At 42.7% G+C, this 23,201-nt stretch overlaps 1 protein-coding gene across 14 annotated transcripts in view; it reads right to left on the bottom strand.

Moving 5' to 3' along the window:
• Positions 1-2,229: 2,229 nt before the first annotated feature.
• Positions 2,230-23,201, bottom strand: part of LOC117445382 (ephrin type-B receptor 3-like) — a 61,596-nt gene continuing 40,624 nt past the window's right edge. The window contains exons 5-16 of one of the 14 annotated variants that reach the window (XM_071202886.1): positions 22,161-22,496; positions 19,712-19,836; positions 18,956-19,118; positions 18,351-18,459; positions 16,737-16,789; positions 16,270-16,488; positions 14,184-14,431; positions 13,428-13,643; positions 12,161-12,346; positions 11,572-11,771; positions 8,542-8,700; positions 2,230-6,389 (exon numbers count right to left, since the gene is read on the bottom strand). In XM_071202886.1, the coding sequence (XP_071058987.1) occupies positions 6,281-6,389; positions 8,542-8,700; positions 11,572-11,771; positions 12,161-12,346; positions 13,428-13,643; positions 14,184-14,431; positions 16,270-16,488; positions 16,737-16,789; positions 18,351-18,459; positions 18,956-19,118; positions 19,712-19,836; positions 22,161-22,496 (2,123 nt within the window). In that variant the 3' untranslated portion in view covers positions 2,230-6,280. The remainder of the gene's footprint in view (positions 6,390-8,541; positions 8,701-11,571; positions 11,772-12,160; positions 12,347-13,427; positions 13,644-14,183; positions 14,432-16,269; positions 16,489-16,736; positions 16,790-18,350; positions 18,460-18,955; positions 19,119-19,711; positions 19,837-22,160; positions 22,497-23,201) is intronic. The other 13 variants (XM_071202887.1, XM_034081032.1, XM_034081033.1 and 10 more) reach the window with 13 other exon arrangements.

Genomic DNA, 23,201 nt, shown 5'->3' with positions numbered 1-23,201 from the left:
TATTCTTATATCTGTGTTGTTGTTGTTGTTGTTGTTGTTGTTTGTTTTATAGGATTTGTAACGCAACGAAGAAAACAAAGGTGCAAAAAAACACGAAGGCACACAAACAAGTGTTTGCCAATTAGCAAGTTGGTTGCGGGGTTGGAGTGGTAATTAGGCTTTCCAGTCGGCTGGTGTCTGTGTACAGCTTATAGTTGAGACAGGTCCGAAGCTGAACGCCTCGCTATTTGTCCAGCAATTATGTCAGGTCCCCATGTCACAGTACAGACGTGACCAATTAGCTGTGCCAAGCTGAAGTGAAAGAGATGGATTATGGCAGAAGAGATGGAGAGAGGATGAAGAAGTAGACAGAGAACGAGTGTGGGGGTGTTAGTGGGAAGCTAGTAAACGGGGGAGAGCGAGGGATTGTCTGTAAGGAGAATAAAGGGAGACAGAGTTTGGCTTTGGAAATGAGGGGGAAGGAGTGGGTAAGGAAGGTTTAAGGGAGCGGATTATTTCTTTTTTCTATTTCTTTGTGATCATGTTTTGCATTGATCCTCGTCCTGACCGACATGTGCCAAAGACATGCTAATGCATTGCGATATTTATGCTAATGGAGCCTCAGGGATAAGAAATTGATCTTAATTGACATCTCAATAATTCCCCTGCGCATTATATGGCATATTTTGATGAAACAGGCCTGCACAGAATCAATATTCTGCAGCTTGGAGTAATGGGACACTATGTCAATAGCTGTAGTAAAGTATACAGTGCTCTAGTTCATCTTGGTATTGGTCCATATTTGCCTCAAACGGACAGATTATACTACGTATTAAGCACTGAAGGAGTATCACCGATCTGGGCTAGTCAAAACAAATCAAAATCGATGATATGGTTCCCAATCTGTTTCAGGATACATGCAGTATCATTGTAAATAATTACATTTCCTCTACATGGAATTGTTAACTTTTATTCTGCCAAAGAGGTGCCAAGAAAAAGGAGACTTTTTGGCCGTGAAATGCTGCTGGACATTTAATAAAGTGTGTCCATCGTCTAACAAGAACAGTTAAAAACAAGAAGCTGTAGAAGTTTGGAAGATCTGAGATGAAATGTATTCTGCCTGCTGCAACACAAAAATAACCCACATAATCCTCTGAAACTTCTCCGAGCACATCTAGGGGGGAGTGGGATCTGCTCTATCCAGACACTGAGACCACCCATTCCAAGACTCTGTATTTAATTGGACAGGGAAAGGGAGAAGAGGGGAGATGGGGGGCAAGGCGAGGGGCAGATGAGGGAGAATCTATGATCTGAGCATCTCTCGTTTTTTGCTGAAAAACAAGACTGTTGGCTCGGTGCCTGCAGAGATGAGAGGAGCTCGTATAAATTAGTGGGTTGAAAGACAATATAGGGAGCTTTAGTGTGACATGCCACTGACATGCTTCTATGGATTGCTAACGTTTTGATTTAGTTGTGACGACATGTTTTGAAAACCTTTTTTGGCTGAAAGAACATCAACTCCCATTGTGATGGTAACCTTCGAATAATAGTGCTGATGTTCGGTATTCCTCTGGTTAGATGTGCAATTAAACTAGGGCTTTTCTCAGCTAAATTTGGCACACTACTTTACAAAAGTGGTCTTTACCTTGTAGTAGGAAGTTCAATAATAGTGAGCACCTTAGCGGCTGAAAGAGCATTAGAAATAGATGAACTCTGGGTAACTTTTCCCACGGATCAATATCCATTCATCATGTGCCTGTAGCTATAAAGATGAAAGACAGCATTATAAACAAACAGTGTTACTCTAAATGTCCTAAAGCCTTTGCAAGGCAAGGGGGAAAATGCAGGCTTAACCTGCCTCAAAGTCAAATCAGAGACTTGTACACTGAGCAAGAATAAGACATTTGCCAAGTTTAAAATATTTATCTGAAGCAGGTGGTTATCTGAATGGAGTTTCTGGTACCACTTTATCAACAAGACATTTTACTGATAAATGCTGAAAAACAGCATTATGTCCTGGAAATTGTTATCGGAGCAAGAGACGGCCATAAATGATAAGCAATGAAATGTTATGTGTTTGTCTTGGGTGATTCCTCAGCTGGAGAGCATGAGTGTGATTATGAGCTGGCATGGTACCTTATGGAAGAATAATTAAGTCCACATGGGTGAGTTATCTTTTTAAAAACAAAAAAAACACAAACTCAGGAGATCAGGTCACATTTCTTAAATAATTTAATTGCAAAAGGGTCTTTTAAAAATATTTCTACAAGAATGCATCATCATTTTTAGTAATTGTTTGTGTATGCCTGCACCATTAAATACATCTTAATGCTTTTCAAAGAGGAATTAACAATTGCATTTCTCAGCACTTTACTCTGTCCCCCTTTGCAGTTCACTATACATTTACTCTCACTTCCTTGTAACAAGAGGAGCTTACAAAAGTAAACAAAAGACAGATGTGGAGTTAGCTTGTTAGAGGACAGAAGACAGTACTGTATATATTTATTCAAAACAGACAACTGAAGGAAAGAAAATTAGAGTTGTTAGTGTATGGTATACGGGAAGGGTGGGTGTGTTTGATGATCTGTGAAGGATGTAAAATAGGAAAGGAGAGGTGGAAGGAATGTTGGGAAAGTTTGAATCTTATTGGCACACAAAGAGATACCACATCTGAAAAAGCCTAACCTCTGCTGATCAAAGTGTTTCTGTATAAAGTAGAAACCTTTTTTTACACACGAACAAACATAACAGTCGATCTTAATTTCAGCAAGCATCTGCAAGAGGGGTTTCTTTCCTATCTGTGAATGTTAAGTATGAAACACTGCCATGAACGTGTGAAAGATCCACTTAATGATTAATTGTTTTCAGTTGATGTGGTGGCAGTTTAATCATTTTAAGATGCGCTACAGTGCCAGTTGAGCTCATCACTCACGGCCAGTTGAATTTGGTGAACACAACTCCAGGCCACAGCGCACCATGTGCACCTCATCAATGGTTCAAGCTCCAAAGCGCTGCCATTTTCCACGAGTGGGCATGTCTGCCATCTGATTGTGTTTAGCCCCCATTTGCCCCCCTCCTCTATTTGTATGCTCATCAGTGTCTTTTTGGTGCCACAAGCGACTCTACAACAGTGGGGCTTAGCTGATTGAATAATTGAGCTCAGTGCAGAAGGGAGGACAATTGAATATTCCTGGGAGACTTTGGGTAAAAGTGAGCTTCTGATTGCATTAATTCTGCTCTTCTCTCATTTCCAAAAGTAGACTCTGTCACTCGTTTCCAATCAAAATGATGTTTTAGCGTTGGGGAGAAACAAAATAAATCTGCAGAATTATATGAAGACAAATGTTTGCTTAACTAACAAGTATTTTGAGCACATTCTCATCAAAATAATAGATAACGCTGGCAATACGAGCGCTTCTGATTCTCAGCCATCAGAAAACTGCACTTCCACTGGTGAAAACAATGAAGGGATATGAGACTTAATTCCTGTAGTTTGAGAACACAACAGTCAAATTACTACTTGATTGTGTGCTACAACTGTTACAGGTTTATACGGTACTAGCATAATTAAAAACGTTTGTATGTAGAATAAGATGAAACAATATCAAACAGGGAACATGTGTTTTTGCATAATATCCTCCATGGCTTTTTAAAAGGACTTGAGAGAGGCTGACTAAAGACAAATGGGAAGACAATGCTTAGCCGCTAACATCATGCTATTATTACACAGCTCACTAATAGTATTCACATATTGCATTGATCAGCTCCAACCCGAACAATATGGACTCTGTCTGGAAGATCACAGCAGCGGTGCGGCCCCATCCCACAATCCACTACTATCAAACACCCCTCAGTGAGAAGTACAAATAGTACATTCTCCGTGATGCAGCTGCTATCATTTAGGATGAGGGGGTCTGCAGATTTGTTTCTGTCATGCCAGGGCTGTTGATCTGCACTGTACTAATCACGCAGCAGCCTGAGCTGAGACAGGATGATTGCAGGCCAGACAGGAAATGAAGAGAGATAATGATAGGTCAGAACCCTGTATGTCTGCGCTCACTGGATGCTCGTATACTCACAATGCCAGATTGGCCGCTGCATTAATCGAGCTGACAGACAAAGACCAATAGGTTTCTCTTGACAGCTCTGATGAGGATCCTGTTGCAGGAAGGCAAACTGCAGCTCTACCGATGGAGCTCTGCCTCTGGGCTGATTGAAATGATTGGTTGCATCATCTCTGAACATTCTCCCGAATGATACCTTAAGAGTTGTACACTCTTCAGTATAAACAGTTTAGGAGGACCCTTTTGTTGGAGGTGATGGCACATAAGACACATGAAAAACCTAGGTAAACATTTGAGTGGTTTGCAGTATTTGAGTTTAAATTAATGTGACTCGAAGACAATTAGTAACAGCTCAGTGGTTCACAGATGCTCTGTATATTGAGAATGAGAATGGATTGCGGAAGCATCATATCCAGGTCAGGTGGCACACACACTTGAATGCACCTACACAACAACACTCGCACAACAATGGATGAAGAACAAAAGGGCAACATGTTGTCTAACCACGGGTGTTATAGCTCTCTCTCTCCTGACTTTCTCTTTTTTTACTTTTCGTTCTGTTAATTTCACTCTAAATCAAACATCACAACACTTTCATTTTGTCAAAACACCATTTTTCTTTTGTTATTTATAGTATTTTTGTTACAAAACATTTACAGGCTGTTTAGAACAACAACAAAAATACAATATCCAATTTATATGCAATTTATTTTGTTTAATAATCAGCAATTCATTAGGCGAATCCTCTTTGAGTCTCTCTTCCTTCTGATTGTTCCAAGTCCACCGTCCCAAATGCAGTCCATCTGGGGGTTGGTGGGGGGCGGGGATTGGTAGGTGAGGTACAAATAAATACATAGGGCAGGATGTCAAGATATTAAAATAAGAATTTTGATTATTTCTAAATCCAGATGGTGTCCATCATGGTTTCTATCAGTCTCTGCATTGTACATATATATAGATGTGTATATATATATATGTTGTGAGTTCATTTTTTGGATTCAATTAAAAAGAATGTTTAACAGTTGTCCACAGAATATAGCGTAGTTGTTTCAGATATATTTGCTCCATGTCACAGTTCAGTTCATGCGTTAATTCTCCACGGTGGCAAATAGCGGAAGCTGTATTGTACAGTATACTTGTGTGCAACTTGACACACCCACACATCCAAGCACACTTAATCACACATACACGCACATATGTGCACGCACGCACACATACAAAAACGCACACAAAAGGCCAAGTGGTCTTTCTATAGTGTTGCCACAGTCCTCGTCTCCCCTTTATCACATACAGCGTTCAGTTGGGGTACTTAGGTTTGACCGGCCATTTTGAAACCACAAATCTCCCAAAAATGTGTAAGAAAGCCAAAAAAAAAGAAGAAAAAAAGTGTGTGGACAAATACAAATAAAACACTTGTATTTGTAAAAGAACAGATGATGAGCAGGTGATCCCAAGCTGTGGAGCTATCCTGAGTCACTTCAGGTCAGGGTGAAGAGTTCATCTTGTGACCTATGGAGGATTCAGCAAAAGTGTCCAAAAATGTGGCTGGCCTCCTTTGATCTTTTCGACCTCTGTCATCCTCTTGACCTTTGACCTCAGCCCATCATACATTTTCTTCCACCACCTCACCCTTATCCAGCAAGTGTATAATACACCTTCAATATGAAGATGGAGAATGGCACACGTGCACAGTGAAACCACTGCTATCAGGGAAAGAATGGCCCCGTATGTCCCGTGGGTCCAAAACATCTCGGTTTTTGTTTTCCTTCTTTTGGGAGTGAGCATTTGTTCACTTTTTTTTATACCAGGGCGTTCATTCTGTACTGTTTATAACGTTCATCAAAGCTGGGTTGAGAGGTCATGGGGAGTGTGACATTTCAGTTACAGGGCTAAGGCCAACCTCACTAAAACACACATGCATGCAAACGTCAACCCACACCGGAGCTAGTGAGGCACGCATGGGGTATAAGGGGGTTTACTCTTCTTCCACTTTCAAAAACACACACATTCTCATTGGATGGAAAAGCAACAATGGCGAATAACACAAAATCAGGAACAGGAAGTGGTAGTGAAAAAAAAAAAATTTGTCAGAGGCACTGCAAGCCAGTTTTATAGCGTCTAATTGGCAGAGATGGGTCAGGCAGCTAGGGTTTTCCAATGGCTCTCTCTGGCACAGTTCCTCCCCCTTTTTCCTGTCTGGCTGTCCTTCGACTGCATGGGTTTATGTGTCCTGACGCTCACACCTGGACAGGAAGTGTTTGGTTCATCTGTAGTCTCATGTCCTGAATGCTACCGAGAATCTTCTTCTGATGGCCGGCCAGCGTTACTCCTATCCGAAGCAAGTCCCTGTTGAGAGAGAAAAAGATAAGAGCAGGTGGCTCAGTCATAAAAAAGACTTAGAGTAAACATCGCATGAAGGAAGTTGCACATTTTATTTCTCACCCACAAGTAAACACACACTCTACAATGTGGAAACAGAGACCGCAGCATCTTGGCAATAACCCATTAAATGGCTACCAGAGGTTATGTCAACAAAATGGGAACACTCACCCAGCTATAGTTAATGCTTGTCTTCATGCAACATACTTCTGTTTCCCAGCAGATGGGCAAGAGTTTGGGAGTCAAAGGGCCATAATGTTATAGTTAATGATTAAAGAGTAAACTTAGCTACTGTTCGGCAGATGGCAGACTTCACAGAGTCCACACTAACCTGCCACTTAGCTACAGAAACAGGGAAGCGGTTTATTTTTTTGTAAGATACAAGACAGATTACTCTGTATGGAGACTGTCATTCATGCTTAGATTGGTTCTGTGTTCCAGTAAATCAGATTGAACTTTGTCACTGTTGCACAGTATTCCTCACAGCTTAAACATATCCAAGGAAAACTACAGCAAATAAGACTGGAAGATTGTAAATATTTTTTGTAGCTGAGCGCTCACATCAGCTAGAGGGCCTTAACCTGTGGTTGACGGTGTAGGGGGAAAATATGAAGACATTGACATACAGCTGACATTACTTCACCCTTAAAAAAGCCTGGGAGAGTGCACCTGCTTTGGCTGTCATTAGTCAGACGGCATAATCTAATCAGCACGGCCATGTTGGTTTAACGCTCCACAATTATATCACAAGAACCTCTCTTTTCCGCCCTCTTGTTTGATTTCCCTAGTTGATAGCTAAGGAGAGAGCGGACGGCGTCTGGGGCAGAGATTAGCTCACTGCTGGGGTTCTGCCACAGTCTGCGTCCTCTCCGTTTAGTCACACACACACACACACACACACACACACACACACACACACACACACACACACACACACACACACACACACACACACACACACACACACACACACACACACACACACACACACACACACACACACACACACACACACACACACACACACTCCTGATAATCTAATATTATACCCAGACACCAATGACTCTGCTTGTCTCAATGACTTTGCGGCCCCATCCATTTTAGTACATAAGTGTGCACCTAAACTCACACCCTTGCACATGTACTTGTGCACACACACACAGATCCATACTTCACATCCATTCTCTGCAAAGCCAAATAAGGGTGCATCACTGCAATTTCACACAAATAAATGTTTTTTTTTGTTGTTGTTTTTATATATTTCGCCACCCCCATCAGTGCAGCAACGGAGGGTGAAATGATAATAAATGGGCACCATTAGAGGAATTACTGGCCATTAAAGGAAACGAAGAGCCACAGTACGCCACACCTGTCAGCCTGGCCAAATTGAAACAGATTACCCCCACCTCCATTGCTTATTATGCAACTAATGAGGGTAATTTATTTATCATTATAATCCTAATTCATTTATTTGATCATCAGCGGCTTCCAATTTCCATGACTTACATTACATCATTTCCTGTTTGTAAACACGAGAATCGTCAAGGTCAACTGGACATTGTCCCTGGAAGCAGGGATGAGTGTTTTCTAAGAAAATGTACTGCGCTGTTAAATTGTGTATTTGTCGAATGTGTATCAGGTTTCCTGGCTTTCAAAGCAGGTGATTGTTATTAGTTCCATCCTGATTACATAATACTCTACGGCGAACTATCATGATTGGTCAATTACATACCTAATCACAGCAAAAGCATGGATAATCTTCTGTTTTTCCATTTCGTCTATCCCTTATTTGGTATCCAGGATATTCTTTTGTACCTGTTTAACAACCGTGTTTTTTACATTTTGTGGACATAGCTACTGAAACTAATAACAGTAAAAGGCATGGTAGATATATTTCTTCTACATTTACCAGAATAAGTTACACTTTAGGTTTTATTTTGTATATCTGTTTATCATGTTATGTTAAAGCCTAATCAGAGCTTCTGCATCTTGTGTTTGATTTAGCCTTAAGACTATATTTATTCTCTCAAGGTCATTCTCTATGACTAATTTGACTCTCAAACTCAGTCTCAGTCAATCACGTTAGGCCTGATTAGCGGAATCTACTCTCTCCACTCACTCTGCCGTCATCTGGGCCACCAGGTCAAAGGAAGCAAATCCGGCGTTGACGAAGTTGTCACGGTAGCGGTTCATCTTGATGGCGTCCAGCCAGTCCCCCACAGTGGTGAAAGTGGTATAGTCTGGCACACAGCGGTCAAGCAAGGGCTGGGATACCCTACTTAGGAAGGGAGGGGGGGGGGAGGGAGAAAGAGAAACAGAGAGAGAGGGTTAAGGTCGTCACTCTACTGCCAATACCGGCCAACCTCACCCCCAAATGCGCCACCTCTCCATTTCTCCACCTCTCCTCCTCTTCTCTCCCCTCTCCTTCACATGTCAGGAGTTGTGTGCATGGGGGTGGGTAGGGCGGTCACTTTTATGACTGTGGAGAAACTGGCTGGAGGCTTGGGTGGCAGATGCTGGTGAGGCAAGGTGGTGCGTGTTCATAGAGCAGATTTCAAATCTGCACTTCAATGATGACTAAACAAGGAACTGAAATGTACAACGAACCAGATCTTTAATTACAGGTTGCATACTGTATGCCCAAGTGAGTATTTTTGTCGAGAATGCATTTACGTGGCAGCATCAGTCATGTAGGAATGTGTCCTTCCTATTGGAAACCCTTGACGTAAATGCTCTCTTCCTGTTTGTTGATTCCTGTCCTTCTTGTTTCAACTGTCTCAGACAACACACACAAATGTGGTTTGAATTTGATGTGGGAATATTTGTTTTCTCCTGGTCAACTTAAAACAGATGTAATGTCTCCTTCTGAACATGTGCATAACAAGCAGGTTATATGCTTTATGCCTTCATTGTCTCAGGGTGTGTTTGAATATGCAGAACGCCATCTAAGGTCTTCCAGACAAATAGGATCCATGCCACACAAATGACAAAAATACTTCATGACAAAGGAGAAATATATCTGAGGAATGTAAACACAGATGGTGTTCACATGTGTGTGGAGTTGAATGGCATGACTCATGTACCTGGAGACACTCTCAATACTGGGTATTGTAGAATGCGTTTGACTCTGCGTCTATGTGTATATCCAAGTCTATAGCCGTTCAATCTTTTTAATTTTTTTATGGATTCATCAAAATAGTTTTTGATTGTGTTTTGCATGTTCGTGAACACCTGTTGATAGACCAAAAGAGCCTTTAGAAGAAACAACCAAACCCCCTAGCTGATCAATGCTGTAGATAGAGAGGCCACCTTGGGAGTTTTAATAAAACTGCGCTACAACTTGGAGAGAAGTGGAGCGAATGAACAAGAGAAGAGGTCGAGGTGGAGGGGGAAACAGGGAGGTGCGGGGAGCTGAAGGAGGAGAAACAGATGAAGAGAAGGCAGAGAGAAAGAGCACCACTGTCTCCCCTCCTCTCTGCTCTGTTGATCCCTGTCATCCTTTTTGATGGCATTAGATTCATTAACAATTAAAAGAGGAATGGAGAGTGAAAGAGGGAGAAAAGAAAAAGGCATGGAGGGGGAGTTAATAACAGTGATACAGAGGCTCCATTGAGTGGTGTAGATGGAGTGATTTTTAATAAGGCCTTTGCTGCAGAGCCCAAGGCCTCGGGCCATCGTTAAGGCAAGGCTCTGGCTTCTCTTAATGGAGTATTGTTAGTCCTCTAAAGTCTCTAAAGTTGGCTTCAAAAGGATCCAAACCATAGCTGGCCACATGTGAGCCACAAGCAGAAGCACAGCAGGAACACTTTGTAATAGTGTATGCTAGTTAGTGAGACGGTAACAACCCAAACGCAAGGTCAATGGTTGGGACTGTCAAGGTTTCTCCAAAGGGTTAGCTTTTGTAGACTGTTTTCGTATCTTTAGGAAGTTTAGAGATGTCTGCATTTACGACAACAACAACATTCAGAAAAATAAATGACTCATGAAACTGGTGCTGGAAGCCTTACATCACAACATCCCAGTGGCTTATTCCACACCTGCCATATTCAGTCATGTCAAGTATATATTACACAACAAAACAGATGACTTTTATGCCAGACAGTGTTAGCTAACCTCCAGCCACCCTTCAATGGCGACCAGGACGGCGCTATCACTCCTCCCTTGTTAGGTTTGTCGGCAGGGGGCCACCTCTCCGCTGGCCCGTTTAAAATCTCGATAGCGGCTAATTAAAAGATGCTCCCATCTCTTTTTTACATCTCCTTAATCGAGCTAATTAACCGCAAGCTTCTAAGAACGTCGCTCCAGTGGCCAACCGAGACCCTGGTTTCCCCCGTGAGCCTAAACCAGGATTGTCTGCGGCCCTCCCTCAAGACAGAAAGACCCTGATGCAGGGACAGAAAGGTAGGTCATCCCCCTTCTTATCGCTTCGACTCTGCCACCTTCTATCTTTCAAATTCTTTCCAAGAACAGGTTGCAGAGGAAGGTAGTGCAGCTAAATGTGGATGTGACATCATTGATTTAGTTCCCAGTTGGTGGAGGAGTCGCTCTGTGGGCTGCATTGAGCCATGGTCATTTGGATTTGCATAAGGGCCCTGGCTGCATTTGTGAGAACTACAGAGTTGTTTGCAAAGAAATCTGCCCTTTATAGAAGTTAAGAGATTGTAAAAGCTGAGTCAGAGAGACTCGCCGACACCGTATCAGCTTGGTAAAGGAATATTTGCACAGCGGAAATCCTTCTAGTGGTTTCTCTGGCTCAGGTGCAGATAAAATGGCTTGGCCTGGACTCTCACGGCTTAAAAGTCAAGTGACTTCATTAAATAAACGAATGACCTATTACGCAGTCCAGCAGGTCTGCTTAACATATGACATAAGAAAACCATAGAAGATTTTTAGAAAAGCAATCAGAACTAATATCCATTATGCAATGATCATAATGAGACATTATTGCCCATTATGAACATCACCAATCCAACCTAATACAACTCAAAATGGACCTCCAGAGAAAAAATCTTCACGGTTAAGTCTATTTCAATAATCACCAGCTTCATGGAGCTACACAACATACGACCTTTGACTTAGAGCTTTGATTTACTTGGCTTACATAGTGATTTTGAACTTTAAGTGACCAACTTGATTTTAAGGACCTCACCCAGTGGATTGTGCGCTGTTGGTGACCACTTTGAGGCTGGCAGCATTGCGGATAAGTTTATCCAGCGTGGCTACAATCTGGGTGAATTTGGGTCGCAGGTTCCTCTCTTTCACCCAGCAGTCCAACATGAGCTGGTGCAGTGCGGTGGGGCAGTCCATGGGCGGGGGCAGTCGATAGTCCTGCTCCACGGCATTTATCACCTGAGAAAGAATGACAGAAATACCACAATCAGTTCTAATCTCCAAGTGTGGTGTAGAGAGAGGATGTAACACAAGAAGAGAGATGAGTCGATAACTATAGCAGTAAGGGTGGACAGAAGAGGATAAATGAGGGAGATAATGGGAGAGTCAGAGATAAGCAGGAACGATCCTTAAGGAAATGCATAGATATAAGGGCCAAAGACAAATCAGCTTGTGGGTGGGAGTAAGGACAGTAATGGCAGAAGTGGTTAGAAAATGTCTACACTTATCTTTTATTAAAAAATGCTACTGTTTAATGCAGAATATTTAATTAGGGTGGCTTTTTCTCATAAAATATTATAGTTCACATTAAGTATGCATATTTCACATTATGGAAAATATGAGCTTACATCTTGATTGCTCATGTCCCAGTAGGGCCGCTCGCCATACGACATCACTTCCCACATGACAATGCCATAGCTCCACACATCACTGGCGGAGGTGAACTTCCTGTAAGCAATCGCCTCGGGAGCCGTCCAGCGAATGGGGATTTTTCCTCCCTGTGGATATGCGAATGAGTATGTGAGCATGAAATACTGGAGGGATGGAACACAAACACAGAATCACACACATACAAGAGGGAGAGAGAGGGTGAGAAAAACACAGTCTAAGGGAAATGTTGATGCACAACACATGGGTGCATGCTGTAGAACCCAAACGTCATGTACACACAAGGTTAGTAAGACAGTTACAGGAAATGATATGTACAAACACATGAAGCTAGAATATTTAATGTGCTACAAGCTGATGTATTAAACATTGATATATCACCATCATAGAACCCTTTCATATAACTACCAGACAAACTAAACTTGGTGGGCTGATTGGTATTTCATGCCAGCGCTGTCTCTCAAAGTAAGATACACACTTCCAACTAACACTGTTGCTGTCTGTCACCAAGATGTTTTAACATATCTGGATTGCTTTAGTCGAGTTGAACTTGAGAATTATACACCTTATTCTGTTTTTAAGTCAGGAGACCTAAAACTCACAAAGCCAACTTTCTTATACAGGTCAACGGAGTTTGCCTTTCTTTATTCCAGGGCTCATAATATAATTATATAATATCACTATTATACTCGATCTCATAGGACCCAATCCTATGTGCCCTAGCCTGCTTTTCCAATGTTGTATGTTATGCGACAATAGGAGCAAATCAGTCTTATATATCATTATAGTCATTTATCGGCTCAGGATTGTTATAGGAAATGTGATATAGCTTCAGTGCAAAGCATTGTATACAATCCCCAATGTGTACATCAGTCTGTCTTTTGGAGGTACTTTTGTTATTCCACAATGGAAGAAAATGGGTGATAAACATTCATTTAGCTGCAATATGTATTTTTTGACCTGATCCTGCCAGCGGAAGTGAAACATCTTCTTTCTACCCACAATGGTATTAAACTAAATTAAATGTAATTAAATTAAATCTATTTGTCTGAATGTACTCATACTTGATTATTCTGTGAGTTAGTGAAAGGGGCCATCAATTAACATAATGGTGATGTATTGATGTTAAACCTTACATGTAGCACATTTAAACATGTATTTACATGAAAATAGACATTAACATGAAAACAGATTGACAAACACAAACACACTCATACTCTGACTCACCAGGGAGCTGGTGTAGGTGGGGTCTGTAGCGTCATCCTCAAGGAAACGAGATAGGCCGAAGTCAGACACTTTACAGACCAGATTACTGTTGACCAAGATGTTACGGGCAGCCAGGTCTCTGTGCACGTAGTTCATATCCGACAGGTACTTCATGCCTGCTGCGATACCACGCAACATGCCAACCAGCTGGATCACTGTGAACTGGCCGTCATTGAGCTGGCAAAGGAACAGAGAAAGCGATAAGGATGGATTGGATTGAAGATCAAGGTTGCATATTCAAAGTAATGCGTCTCCTTTTTAGCTTTTTTTCTTACCTTTCTTTCTTTTTTAAGTATCTCTCACAGTACTTTTTTAGCATGTTTCCTATTACTTGCATCTTTCATCACCTAATACATCACACTGTAACGTCTTCCTCTTTTCTACCTATCTATTGTCTGTTCCCTTCTTTTCCCTTTCACTGGCAGACACTGTATGATTTGACTTTAAGGCAGTGATTCATTGGAGACTGAGCTTTTTGTAAATGTCACCAATCGCCTGAATGCAGAATTTGTCAGATAACCATTGAGCGCTCTGCAGCAGAGCTTAAGAAGACCTTTTATGGCTCCGTAGAAAGTGAGATAATTAAAAGCAAGATCAATCAGATTTGAATGGGCTTAGTTGCCGGATAGTGTTGCATTATTGATAAAATCATGGGTACATGCTTTTATTAGAGCTATTCCTATGTGTATTGTGTTTGTGGATGCTGTTTTCTCTCACCCTTAGGAAAGAGTCTAGTGCTCCATTCTCCATGAACTCCGTCACAATCATCACGGGCCGACTCTTGGTGACCACACCTTCCAGACGGATGATGTTGGGGTGGTCAAACTGCCCCATGATGGAAGCTTCAGACAGGAAGTCCCGCCTCTGGCGATCAGTGTAGCCCACTTTGAGAGTCTTTATGGCTACGATGATCTCTCGACGCCCAGGCAGCTTGAGGCGGCCACGACACACTTCTCCAAACTCTCCTGCGAGATCCCACGTGAGCCAGTCATTGAAAAACAGCAAAAGAGGAATAGGAGAGAGAGAAAGAGGGAGGGGAGAGAGGTATGACGGAAGAGTGGAGGAGAGTGGGGGAAAAGAGGGGAGAGGGGACAGTTAACTGGTTAGAACCAAGGAATCAGGGAAGGGTAGCAGGAGGGGGTGGGACATGGGGGACTGCAAGAAGCCAGGACTCTCGGCCAGTGTCAAGGGGTGGTGGTGATGGCAGTGCAAACATGACTTTGTGCTGTTAAGCTATGGATTAAAATAAACAGCATGGCGAATGTAAGGTATGAGGATGAAAGTAGAGTTGAAAAAATGTATGTTGAAATTAAATTAAAATTAAAAATGGTTAAAGAAGGGTGACAGGGTGTGAGGAACTGAAAGAGACAGAAGAGGGAGGGCAAGGATCGGGGGAGGGGGGTGCTAAGCTTAGGAGTGGTTGGAGAAGCGGGAGCAGGAGGAAGAGATAGGAGGAGAAAGAAGCTTTGGGGTTCTCGGGGCAGAGGACGCTTTACGTTTAGAGTCTACACCAAGCGTGTGCAAGAAAGCAAGATAAATTAGGTGATGAGCGATGTGTGTGAACAACAGTGAGGGGAAGTCAGAGGAGAGAGGGAAGGGGATGGAGGATTGGATGGATTGAGGAAGGGGGAGAGGAGAGGAGGGGGACAGGGAAGACAGGGGTTGAGGGGTTTGTCACTTAAAGGCGAATGCTTGGAAGCGACGGGTTCAAGTAGTAGCCCCAGGAGTAGAAGAGCTGTCGTAGCAGTAGTAGCAGTAGTAATGGTAGTAGCAGAAGCAGTAGTAGGGATTCCCATCTCTGCCATCACAACGTCCTCCATTTTGGCTCAGATACAATGCTAAGAAAACTCAACCTCAATTGGCACATTCCTGCAGCTTTTGAGCAGAGATATTACTATCCAAAATATGTAATACATTTAATAGTGTACTATCTACAACATCACGAGGGAGGGTTGCTAAATTGAGGGGACACACACAACCACATATTTCCAGCAAAAGGGTTTAAGGATTGTGATCCAATCGAAGCACTCTTTAATAAAGAGGTTCTTAAGACACTTAAAGGTGGGTAGGGGTCAGAGATGACCAATCCTGGACAAGAAACATTTTAATATATAATACCCCATGCAGACCAGATCAATATATCATGGGGAATGCACAAGATAAATATTAGCCATGCTCCTTGTTGACAAGAATTGCTTTCAACAACCAGCACATTCCCCATAATACTACACATAAAACAATTGAATGGAAGATAGCCATAACCCATTTACAAAGCCTGTAGTGTTTGATCCTCCACATTGTCTTTCACTAACAACTGTATGTCAATAACCAAGTGTGTTTTTGTAAAAAAAAAAAATGTACACCCCACATAACTGAAATACAGTCGACTGCTGGTGTTTATGTGCAAATACTAAGAGTTAAATCCTAAAGTGTCTGTATATACATCTACATACATGGCTTGGACAGGTTTAGCATCTCTACTAGCTACATAAAGCCTGTCTGTACTTGACTTGCATTGGGCTAAATCTGCAACATTGTTTAGCTTTTCACATATTTAAATTACATACATTTACTCTCTTTTTCCAGGATTGGGCTCTGTTTTAAAAACACGAGTACAATTATAATCCAACATAGGGTGCTAGGTGATTGACGCTAAATTAAAAAGTTCATACTCTAGCTAGTACTACTTTAAACACAGAGTGCTGGAGACATCTGTAATACTGAAAAGGGGTTCCTAACAGTTGGCGAGAGTGGGAGGGGGAGGGAGCAAGGAGAGGGCTAGCGATGAATTGAGTGAAAGTACCGCTTGGTGTGAAGTCCTCTAACGGTATGGCCTGGAGGTGACTAGCAGCCTTCCCCCTGTAGCTCAGGAGCTTTGGTGGGTTACCTGCGCCGATGACCTCCTCGATCTTCACGCAGGAGACGTCGATCTCCTTCGCAAACTCGCGCACAGCCTCGTTGGGGTCCTCATAGGTGAAGGGGTCAATGTAGACTTTCATTCCCGGCGTTACTATAGGGGATTCAGTGGCAAGAACAGGAAAGTGAATCTATGATGTCAAAGGAAACTTTAAAACGATGTAAAGTTCAGAAAACCTATTGTTTCTAACACTTTATTAATGTACTACATGATCAAGCTAATTCGTGTTATGTTGGCTATGGTAAAGGATACTGAGTCGTTGCCAAGTAGAAGATGGGGCATTTATATAGGACAAATGCTGTTGGGATGTGAATAATGCAAAGAGGAGGGGGCATTTCAGCGAAGAAACTTACTGTACTGCTGCAGTTTCTCTGTGTACTCCGACTCTGAACCATTTCTCTGCTTTCTGTTGAGAAAGATGAAAAAGCAAACTGAGTCACATTGGCTCCACACAGCAGGGAGCGGATGCCAGCAAGGAACAAAGGAGGGAGGGAAAAACAGATCCCTAATAACGTCTGGAGAGATGCAGCCACAGTACATCACGATATGGCTTTGGTAAATGTTTTGTCTTTTTGCATTGGAAGCAAGGAATGCACGGTATTGGATCAATGCCTGGTGCAAATGATTCATACTTGGGGACTGTAACGCGAATCTAAACAAAAAGATCTTATATCATTGTCTGATGCAGCAAGTACAAGCCTCTCGCTCTCGGTACCCCCAAGCCGAGACAAAAGCAGACTCAAACAGCAAGCTCAGCTGTCTCGCCTTTCTCGCCCTACAGACATCACACTGTACTTTAAATTCAATCTGCCTCTTTTCTCCTCATTGACTCTCTCTCTCTCTCTCTCTCTCTCTCTCTCTCTCTCTCTCTCTCTCTCGCACGCTGTCTTGCTTGTTTTTTCATCATTTCCAAATGTACCTCTCTTTTAGCTATGTCTCTCAGTTTGTGTATCCTCATCATCCTGCACACGTCCCTTATGCACAGTGAGAGGGGAGGGCACAACGATGATGACAGAGCGAGGGGGCTGGTTTGTTGAAATGACATGTTAATGTGGTTCCTTTGTTGTCTAACCAGTAACCAGGGCAATAATACCCGATGGTGATTTGCATCTTATTTCAAATTCTAATTTGGTTCCGGAATATGCCGAAGCTCTGTGTTTTGTATTATTGCTATTTTTTTCCTCCTTCATCTTCTGTTGCAGTCGGAGCAGTGGCTAAGCCAATACCCTGGGAGAGACACAATGTATTGGTGTGAAAATAGAAGAGAGTGAAGAAGCAAGAGGGAGAGAGAGGTGGGGGAGCAAGGGAGATTATTATTCAGTCTAGCGTGACCGATGCCCACGCTTGTCAGCCACTGCCTGAACTGGCTTGTGGAGGGAACGCTGTGGGTGCTAGTCAGCAGTGGGTGCCAACCTTTCACACATATATACATTCATGCACAGCATTTGCTGCTTGACAAATGAGCGGTATAAGGATAAACAAGTGTGGTTAGACCCAGCTGATGCAATGCCGGACTTGTTGTAAGGTGTGAGCAACAGCTTGCGTCTTCCCAGTCAACTGGGCCCAGCAGACAAGGGTGCCTTGTGGTCTGGCATCCACACAGATGATTCTGAGTGCCTGGCCATGACGACAGGCCTATCAGTCCCAACAGCTGCTGCACCATGCTGTGTTTAGTGAGGAGAGTAGCCTTTTGGCCAAAGCTGTTTACTATTCACAGATTCAGAAGGCTAATCTATGTGGTCTCACAGGTGGCCCCGCAATCCGCTGAGACTTTTCTGGGGTGGTTTGGAGGACATGCAAACAAAGTTGACATTTGGAGCCATCTCCATTTTTGTCCACTTGAAGGGAAACTATTATCCCCAAATGTTTCTGTAAGTACTCGCTGTTTGAACATATTTTGAATCAGCGCAGACGTGCTTTGCCACACTCTGACTTTTTAAAGACCGTTAGATACGTTTTATTCTGACCTGAGGCAAACAATAGCGATGACCACAACTGCAATGATGAAGACCAAGGTGGCGGTGGCGGATCCCACGATGAGTGGCAGCTGCTCCTGCCATGACTTTGGAGGGTCAGCTTTAAGGGTAAAAGTGAAAAAGTGGTTAATTTGAAATATTGTCGGGAGATATACACTACTATAGCTGCAATCATTTGTGTGCTTTATGATAAGGGAATGCCTCTCACATTAGAGTTATATGCTATAACTATAGTGTTTTTCAGGCAGAATGGAGAGCAACCTGGGACTAATACATGTCACATAGAAATACTATAAAATACACTATTCAGCTCTTTTTCTATGTCAGCTTAATGCTGAGTATGATGTAGAGCAAGAGTGGCTGATACCATGACTGTTTGCTAGGAAATGGATTTTCACAATTATTAAGCCAATTTCTCTCTTAGGATTTCAGTCTATTTGCATGAAAACCAGGCATAGTAGCTTTTAGCGCCATAAACTCTGAGCCCACATTATTTTCACAAGATTATTCACGTCACTATTATAGAGGTAATGCTGCTAAGCCAAAAATATTCGAATATATTCTTGGGTAATGAAATAGGTAAAGGAGTAACATACTTTGCAGGTTGGTGCTGAAGTCGGCTGGGCTGCTGTAACGACCGTAACCGGCCACTGTTCGGGCACGGACCTGTACCACATAAGGCGTACCGGCCTTGAGACCTTCAATACGGGCGTTGCTTCTTTGGGCAGTCATGGTATGGGCAATGGCCTCACCTTGATCCTGCAGAGGCAAAGACAAACAGTGATGAGTTCAACACCGAAAAAGCAGCCACATGTGTCCAAATCATCATCACCCGTCCCTTACACATACATCTAACCATGCAGGCTAGAGGAAAACCAAATAGAGAAAAGAGTAAGATAAGAGGAGAGAGACGTATTTTGGCTGGCGTGTTAATCCACTGTGAGGGGGACATGACAAAAAACAGAGCAGATATACACTGAGTGCCTTTGACCTCTCCCAGAGGCAGATCCAGTCACACATCTCTGGAAAGCCCCTGGAAAATACAGAAAGGTTCTAATTCATGGATGAGAGAGGAAGGAGGATAAGAAAAGGGCAGAGCATATTAGAAATAGGGGAACGAAGTTAGTGGATGGAAAGAGAGAAAATTGAAGGAGGGATAGAGGGATTGAAAGAGAATAATTGGAGGATGATCACACAAGCTAAGATTGTGAATGGTTACTTGCCTCATTGCAACCATGTGTTTATCAGCAAAAGCATTGTTCCCACATTTACAATAACACAAATTAAAATGAAACCATGCAATTCAATGCAATTGGATTGAATTAGAGACATTGATTTACATAGCTTCTTACCTTCTCATGGTACTTAATCTCATAATCCAGAATGATTCCGTTGGGTTTCTCTGGAGGCAGCCAGGACAGGCTCATGGTGCTCGCTGTGGCCGCCATCAGGTGAACTGTAGGCACTGCAGACGGAGCTACATAGGGTGAAACAAATAATGGGAAATTAGCTCCATTTGTCATTTTATGTATTTTCAAGTTCTATGCCCTTTGTATGTCCAAAGAAGCCTAAATACAAAGTCTTAGACTGTGGGCTTTGTGAAAAGCTTTGGCCAATAGTTAGTATGCAGACCCATTCCCCACTAGTGCTCAAATTCTCCCTCCTTAAATCCTCGGGGGGGAGAGGGAATGTCTACTTCTGTAGTGACAAGAGAATCAAATGCAAAAGTGATTGACACTCTGGTATATGCAGTTCCCTCTAACATACACCAACTGTAGGCTAGCTTATAGGGGCAAGCACATACAGATGTTGAGTTTTATATTTTCATTACTTTCTTGCAAACTACGCTTGCAATTTTGCATCTTGCAGTTTAGTAGTTTCCCAGCTAATCCTATGCATTATGTACTGTCCTTACATGTACTGTTACCTCATCAACGCTGTACAAACATGATTTATATTTTATGCATACAAGTAGACATTGGTTTGTGAATACTCGCACAAAGAGTATAACTCACACTTGAACTCCACCCACCTGAGCTTTTTAGTCTTTGTTCACATGTGCCTATTAACGGCCAAATGTCTGCCTCCCTGTCTCTCTTTCCAATTCTTTAAGTTCAGGCTTGTTCTGTACCTCTGACTCACTCCCCTCAGTCTATTTCATAGCTTTTGTTGCTTAAATTCAACCTTCATTCTCTATTTGTAAATTATCTTCAAAAAAAGTTCCTAAATCTTTATAATACTCACACAATTACACACTTTAAATTACATTTTCTACTTCAGTTCAGCTATTCACTTTCATATTCCTTTTTGACCACTGCAGACCTCCATCTTCGCTCTGTCTCAGTCTCTCTCCTTTCCTTCGAGGATTTTAATCCCCAGTTTTAAGTTCTTTCATCCTCCCCCTAGCATTTCCTTTCTCCCTCTGCTGCCTGCATATGTGGCCAGACATCTCTCTATTTCTTTCTCTCTCTCTCTCTGCTCCCTAAACCTTCCCTCCCCTAGCTTTCCCCCCATGCCATCCACCCAGGCCCACCACGTCTCTCTTTCTCCCCAGAAGACAATGCTTCCGAGGCAGATCCCCTGGTTACTCTCGCCAGGGGATTAGGGGCCCTCCTCCAGGAGGAGACGTTGAAGTAACCATGGAGGTGGCCCCCAGGGCTTATCACCGCCCGCCCTAGTATTTATTTTGGTTCTTAAAAGGTGAATGCACATGCAGGGATGGTCCTGGGACTACACCACCGGATAATCTGATCACAGTTGATGCTCTCTTGCCCCCTCCTTTTTCCTTCACTACTCTGTTCGCACCCAACTGACCCCAAGCATCTATGAATGGACAGTGGTCCCTGTCAGCCTAGTGCTGAACCTCTTGTGAAACAATAAGGCCCTCGCGTGGGGCCCTAGACCCGAGAACAGAAGGCATTCCTAAAGCATTTTTTAGGAGCAGGAACTCAAGGTTAGAGGTGAGGAGGACAAGGCCATGGAGGAAGAGAGAGATGATGGTGGTAGGAGCGAGGGATAATCCTTGGTGTTGTCTAAGCCTGCAGAAATAGCCAATTTAACAGAGCCACTAAACACATCCAAGGCACAACTTAATAGCCTTGGGATAACCTTAGAGACCAACTGACAATATCTCCAGTGTATAGTAAGATCCACAGTAATGAAATGTATTAAGGTCCTTTAGTTTAAACTTAACCAACTAAAAGCAATTTCAGAAATGATTCATATTTGTTCACCTACCTACCTCCTTGCTTAATTATCAAGCCACATACCTATCTACCCATTTTAATGCAAAGTCATTGACATTGACATTTACATCGTAGATGATCACATGCAAAAGCTTAGTATTACTACCCTTATTTATTATGTATAAAAATGTGCTGATCTTCTGCATCCAAAAAAAATATATCTAAGGAATGATTTTGGCCCAGTTACTGTGGGCTGGAGGAGCGGTGGGTTGGAAGCCGTGGGCAGCTATAATACTGAGGGTTCAACACTTTGAATACACACTGCCTCGCTATTGCTATTTGCAGCAGTGCTAGTACAGAGCATGCTGTGGGCGTGTGAAAAAGGTCCCTTTCTAAACTCATTCAGAAGAATGTCTTCCTTCTCAATCCCTGTTCAAAGGGAGAATATGTAACACACTCCTACTACATACATAGAAGAAATTGATCTGTACTTCTTAAGCGCAGAACAGATTCTCTGACATTCTACTGTATTTCTTTCCAGCCTTTGAAAGTCGGCAATGCCCACAAGTTCAATATTGATCCGACAGGTAAGCCATGAGGCTGCGGCTGCACCTACCAGCCTGATTGGTGGTGATGTTCGCTGAAGAGAAGTGAGGTGTGTATGGGCTCTTGTTGGAAACACCGTTGACTGCCTGAATCTCGAAGCTGTACTGTGTGTGGGCTTGTAGGTTACGGACAGCCACACGGCGCTGGGTGAGGCCCAGGTGGCGTGGTGAGATGTCAACGTTGTCGTCACACCGCGAGCACATTCCCCGCTCAGGCAGGCACTTCTTACAGATGACGTTGTAGAAGATGTCTTCACGGCCACCCAGGTCCCGAGGGTCGCTCCATTCCAGCACGAGTGAGGTCTCGTTCACAATGGATATTACACTACGTGGTGCAGAAGGAATAGCTGCGAATGGGAAGTAAAGTGCGGAAGAGATGAAGAAAATAGTTTTAGTGAATTTAATCTTCATGCACAATAGGTGTTAAGAAATGTTTCTTGGTGACAGTAAAGAGACATACTGACAATAGATTCAAATTGCAAAACACAGTTTACATATTATTATACACAAATACATTCATTATTTCATAGCCGCTATCAGCATTATTTATAACACAGAATGTTCCCTTTGCTGTGGTATTAGCACATTTTTGCTTCCACAAAAAAGAGAGGCTGTTCCAGCATTTTTTCCAAACAAGAAAAAATAAGAAGAGGAAAGGAGTTCAAATTTGAATTGCATGCTCATTTCCACTGTGTGTCTGTTCGTGAAGTGCTGGGGGGGGCGAGTGAGAAAAACTATTGGCAGAGCTTTTGCAATTCTTATCCAATTACTGGAGCCTTATCTCTCACTGCACTGTGGGAGAATCAGCCCTCCACCCCAGCAACAGAAAAAAGGATCTTCTTCTCTCTTTACCAGCAAATGAATTAGCTTTTAACGTGTGCATGTTTGCTCTTAAAGAAGGGACGGCTAGGAATTTTCTTCCACTGTCTGCCTCTAAAGCGATGGCAGCACAGATTGAGAGGCAGGCGGGGGAAGGGTTGGATGATAACGTTTTGGATAACGTTGGGAAAGCAAGCAGACTTGTTTGCCATTCATGAGGCCTTGGTGGGAAC

This window comes from Pseudochaenichthys georgianus, chromosome 4 (assembly GCF_902827115.2).
Source record: "Pseudochaenichthys georgianus chromosome 4, fPseGeo1.2, whole genome shotgun sequence".
NCBI classification, from domain to species: Eukaryota; Metazoa; Chordata; class Actinopteri; order Perciformes; family Channichthyidae; genus Pseudochaenichthys; species Pseudochaenichthys georgianus.
Note: the sequence above shows the minus strand (reverse complement) of the source record. Positions and strands in the feature narration are given on the sequence as shown.